The 5,813-nt window shown below is 49.0% G+C and overlaps 1 protein-coding gene across 1 annotated transcript; it reads right to left on the bottom strand.

Moving 5' to 3' along the window:
- Positions 1-396: 396 nt before the first annotated feature.
- Positions 397-5,518, bottom strand: LOC101777583 (aspartyl protease family protein At5g10770). Its single transcript, XM_004966885.2, has 4 exons — positions 5,356-5,518; positions 3,610-3,717; positions 1,745-1,909; positions 397-1,649 (listed from the first exon to the last, which is right to left on the bottom strand). The coding sequence occupies exons 1-4, from the start codon at positions 5,516-5,518 to the stop codon at positions 397-399; spliced, it is 1,689 nt and encodes a 562-aa protein (XP_004966942.2).
- Positions 5,519-5,813: the final 295 nt, after the last annotated feature.

Below are 5,813 nucleotides of genomic sequence, written 5' to 3'. Positions count from 1 at the left end.
AGTTGCTACCTTGCAATACTTATCCTCACTCCTTACCAACACACATACATGTTTGGAATAGACCCTCCAACGCTTATTTCGGCTTTTTGCAACGTGCATATGAGATGCTGAAGGGGTGTTCCGATCCACTTTAGTTAAACAAAGTAAAAAAAACGTATGCAACTTTTCAACCACACTGATAAAAAAGACATAGCATTCATCCCTTATTTTGACTCCAAGTATATTTATGACAATAAAAAAACTGTTCTTCAATTTTTCACTTACTGCACGTACCATCGTCTCGCTGCTACATTTTCATTATTTCAGCTTCGACTCTTTTATGACCGTGAAAATGTTTTTAAAATGGGTTATCAGCATACTCCAGTGATTTCACTTTTAAGTATTGCCCTTCAGACTTCAGCAAGCGCCCGGCCGGAATCCGACGTGTCCCCGGCCAGAATCGTAGAGCACCTCGAACGTGCGCTGGTTCACATTGCCAATGATTCCGGTATCATCCGAGCCCGCTCCGACGAACGCGAGGCAGTCATCCAGCAGAATCCCCGATGGCGCGTCGAGATCGATCGTCACGTCGCCGTCGAACGTCAGCGAAACCGTCGGCACCGTCACGTTGCTGAAGCCGGTGAAGTTGTAGCATGTGTCGAGGTCTTCCTTCGGCGGCAGGAGCGGGTATGCCGACATGGCGCTCCGGAACGCCGTCCGCAGCGCCGAGTATGCCGTCTCCGGGAGCCCCGTGATGACGGTGCCGGAGTCTATGATCATGCCCCGGGAGAACACCGCCGGCGGTATGTCCAGCTTCTTCCCGCCGACGCTGATGCCGGTCATGGTGACAACGTAGAACGTTGGCCCTTCCGGCGAGCTGTGCAGCGGAGTAAACAGGAAGTCCGCCGTGTTGTTGCTGGGCGCGCCGAGGGCGAGGAACCCGGTGGTGGTGTTCCCCGGAGGGAGGCAGTACGAGAAGGCGCCGCCGTACGTCCCTGCCGTCTGCGACACGAGCGACTCCGGCGCGCCGCCGAGCCCCAGGAGCCCGTCGAACTTGTCGAACGTGCCCTGCTGGCGGAGGCCGCAGCCGAAGCTGAAGTTCCTGATGGCGACGCCTGGTTTCAGCGTCAGCGTCTCCGTGCTGTACACCCCGACCGTGGTGTCTGCGTTGCCGTACTCGATACCGTACTGGCACAGGGAGCTGTCGGTCCTGTTGGTGCAGCCGTCGTTGTAGCCGCCGTCGGCGAGGGCCTTGCACGCGTTAGAGTCGCACGGGACGGGCGCGTACGTGGACGACGCGGTGGGGTCGAAGAGGGGGTCCTTCTGCGGGTAGCACGCCGTGGAGTCGCAGGGCTTGCACTGCACCCACGACAGGTCGCTGCCGGTGTCGATGAGCACGGTCTGCTGGACGGCCGGCGTGCCGAAGCCCAGCGTGACGACGTACTCGAGCGAGTCCACGGCGGCGCCCAGGGACGTCGGGATGCTGACGCTGGCGCCGGACAGCGTGACCGTGCGCCCGGAGGCCTTACTGAGGATGTGGCTCCTGCGGGCGCGGTCTCGGCGGAGCCTCTCCGCCAAGGATGGCTTGCCGCTGCTGGCCACCGAAGCGGGCGCGCACGGTCCTTGCCGGTGCGCCAGCGGCACGGACGCGCGGTTCGGGTCAGAAGTCACTGGAAATTAGCATTTCAAATATTAAGTTTGGAGAAGACGAAGCATGAGTTGAGTTATTGCTCCAAGTTCAGTATTTCAGTTCCCGTGTATATACCTTGCGATACGGATGAGCATGCTGGTTCAGACGCAGAGGACGAGCTTGTTGGAACCAGAACGAAGCCGCGCTCATGGCGACCTCCAAGAGCGACCAAGCAGTAGCTGCAGAAGATGACACACAGGAGCAGAGGGGAAGAAGCCATGGCGGCAATAATGCTTCGTGCTGCGAAGTACGTATACGTACAGAGAGGAGGAGGGGCATTGATATATCGGTTAACGTGGTGAACATTTTAGTTTCGAGGCATCGATGGCTACAAGAAGGGACGGAGAAAGCTAGACAAGGACGACGGTGTACGAATGAGTACGAATGTGTTCTGCCATCGTGCAGGTCTGGCGATATATGCCGGGATTTTTGTCCCGTATGCAATGCCAACTGCCTCCGTTAAGTTTGTGTGTTAGTGTGTACATCAATTAGGCCTGCTAATATTGGCGGGATCCATCAGATCTTCTGGCGAGTTCATAGAAGGCGAGCTGTTGGTAGCTTGATCTCGCCATCTCGGTCGCAACGCTAGCTAGCTCCGTGTACAGCTATCAGCTTAATTGTCGCTGCAAACTACGTATTTAGTTATTTTATAAAATACTCACATTTCTAATTTTTGATAAAATTTATTGAGAAAAATCCGTTCCAAATCTTCTTTAAGAAATGGGGTGGCTGCAACAGCCATATGTCCAAACCTTATATATATCTAATAATAGGGTAAGACTATTGTGAATATATTATTGTACCAAACGTACGTAATGTGCTCATGCAATCAAAGAGAATTCCTACATTATGAAGAGTTGAAGAGAAGGACACCATGCCTGAACTTTATACTGCTCAACCTGGCTTGTTTCTTTCTCTAGAACCATCTCCTTAAGTTTGTCACCAATTGCAATAGTTGATCCCTTAACAAACACACAGCAGCAGGTGATTGTTTAGCTTGCAAGACAAGTTTCCATTTGGTTGCAAGCCTCTAAAAGCGATTTTTGCATCTCTGGGTCAGTCTTGTTACTAGTGTTTTCCTCCAATAAGGTGCCATCTGCATCAAACACAGGGGTTTTCTTGCAGGCCTGCATAAATCTTTCTAATAAATAATAGCTTGGGAGTTCATTCAACTCGGCACTTCTTAGAGCTACAATGATATGGACACATGGTATGCCATAAGTTTCAAGTAGCATACAGGAGCATGTTGCAACCATGGTTGATGTATTATATCGTACGACTCTTGGTCTTGAGGATTCTTCAATAAATACCAGTGATTTTGACCTCACCCTCTTCTACCACTATATCAATCAGGCATTGGTCCCGATATCAGCTCTGCCTGAAAATCAGTGTAAACTTCATGGGTGAAAACATCACTGCATGCCTCTTTCCCCCATGTTCTCAGATTGTGCATTGTGTGAAGTGTATCATTATCCATTTCTAGCTCCTTATATATTCCAGTGCCCCATCAAACCTCAGCCAAAACTCAACCAAAGAAAGTTTCCACCCAATTAAACGGGAGAAGAACGAATTTGTACTCTCCGACCTTGAGGTGGTCCTCAACTGACTTGACAAAGGTATGCTACTGAAATAATTAAGCTGGCACCCATGATTTTCGCTGCTCAAAATTTTTTGTGAACCATTCATTTCCTTGCAACCCATACTTGGACATAATACGTTCCCATCTATCCTCAAATTCTGTTGGTGTTTCTGAGGACCAAACACAACAGCTTAAAAGCTTGTGGAATTCCTCGTCTTCTTTCAATTCCGGCCCAACCTTGTCAAGAACTTTCATCAAAATATTCCACATGCGCAACATGTGGACAGTTGTGGTAAGAAACTGTTCTATTGCAACCTTTATGCTTGCCACCTCATCAGTAATAATCAGCTAGGTGCAACACCTCCCACGCCCTTCAGAAATGTATGAAACAGCCACACAGACAATTCAGCCTTCTCATTTGACAACATGGCGGCACCAAACAAAACAATATTCTTGTGGTCATTCACACCTGTGAATGGTGTAAACATTAAATCAATCCATATTCATTAATGTTGTATGTAGAGTCAAAAGAAACAAGATCACCAAAGTGAGCATAGTTCTTCCTACAGGTTGCATCAGCCCAAAACATATGTACCAACCTGCCCTGCTCATCCACAACATAGTCAAAGTAAAAAAAACCCTCAGTTTTCAAGGCTCTTTCTACTCTCAACAAATATTTGAGCACGGATTACTTTATTACTACCCTCAGCACTGTGGTAATTCTGCAAATCCCTTTTTAAGAATCCAACATTCTCAAGCCCCCCGACCCCTGCACCAACACGAAGATACCTATATGTATGTGATGTGCCAATGCTTGCTTATGGAATGTCAACAGTGTATTTCTAGCACTCAATGTAACCTTTCCGTTGGATCTTATGAATTGCTGCTTCCTAGGGGTCACGAGTGCAAGTGTATGGTCTTGTTCAAATCTTGTCACAATGTACTTATAGTCCTTGGTCCGCTCACTACTGGAAACCGATTTTTCTCTGTGTACCAACCGAGTGCAAGTGCAACCGATTTAGTCCTTGTACAAGCGCTTGATACCTCACAACCACATCTAGTGATACTTTTATTATACTCCTCTTTGCTACCAGACTGCTTTGCATCACGAAAACCTTCTTTTGTACATAAGAAGCACTTGTACAACACGAAATTTCACTGCCCAACACGAACTGGAAAACCAACATGGTGTGCATATCATTTATGGAACTCCTTAGCTGAGTCCACATCATAAAAAGTGATCCCAATGTTTTTCTTCATGGTTTCATCAGAGTCTGGAGTATAAGATAACCCTGCAAAGTATACAATAGATGTAAAAACATCTGCCAATATTGCAGGGATTCCTTAGTAATCGTTAGATGAGACTTACACAAAATGGGATACTAAAGGACTTTTGTGGTGTGGTACAATCTCCGGCAAGAATGGTGGGACAAAATGACTCCGAATCAAAGTGGACATCATTACAATCCAATCACCTTGCCATCCACACTTCACCCTCAAGGATCATAGAAGCATATAGCATATATACAAAACAAATGTGAAAAATTACGAAAATACAAACATAGAACAGAATTTTGTGATGAAACAACTAACGAATGTGTAAAGGATAAGTGAAAAATTAACATCTTTTGCCATAGGAAACAGGTATGCGAAAAGTCCAACAAATTGTATCAGTGCATAACAAAAATCTATTGCAAATCCTAACTAAGAAAAAGGGAATAATACATTATATATTTTATACTTGCAGTACTATTCAACATGATCTAGTACATTCTGCAATTAAACTCACTACATGGCAAACAAAAAACATAGTACTCCGCAGTTCAATTTATATTGCATGTTTTTTGCTGCATACAACCATAACCAATGGAGAACTCAAAGATGGCAAAACAATCATGCAATACATATGGCAAAGTGAGGTCACAGTTTGAAGCCATTGCAATCATGTATAATGATGTAGACTACTATAGACTGCTCCTCCGTGCCAGCTGCCGTGCCCCCGGGAGAGGCCCCGCACCGCCGCGGGAGGCCGGGCCCTGCCGGCTGCTGTTCCCCTGTGGGAGGCTGCGCGCCGCCACGGGAGGCCGAGCCCCACCGGATGCCGCACCCCCCAGGAGCCCGTGCACCACCGCGGGAGGCCGGGTGACGCCGGCCGCCGTGCCCCCGCGGAAAGCCGCGCCGCTGGGGCCAGCCGGCGGAGACGCCACTGCTCTCCCATGGGTCCCACCATGCTGTGCCCCCGTGGGAGGCCAAGCCCCGCCGACCACCATGCCCCCCGGAGGCCACGCACCCCCGCGAGACGCCGGGCGCTGCCGGCCGCCGTGCCTCCGCGGGAGGCCGCACAGCTTGGGCTAGTCAGGTGAGGCGTTGCTATTAGGAGTAAACCTAGGATCTCTAGATGCACATCTAGTCGGGATTCGGGATTTGACATTGAGTTCATGGGGTTCCAGTGTTAACTGAGAGAGAGATGGGGTACCTTCACCCCTAGGGGTGGAAGCGGCAGAGCTGCTGGCCATCTCAAGTTCTATTGGTGAAGGTCTGCGCTAGGCAGCGACGCACAGTGCC

The sequence above is a fragment of the Setaria italica genome, chromosome IV (genome assembly GCF_000263155.2).
Source record: "Setaria italica strain Yugu1 chromosome IV, Setaria_italica_v2.0, whole genome shotgun sequence".
Classification (NCBI taxonomy): Eukaryota; Viridiplantae; Streptophyta; class Magnoliopsida; order Poales; family Poaceae; genus Setaria; species Setaria italica.
The sequence above is the reverse complement of the archived record's forward strand: the minus strand, read 5'-3'. Positions and strand labels throughout refer to the sequence as shown.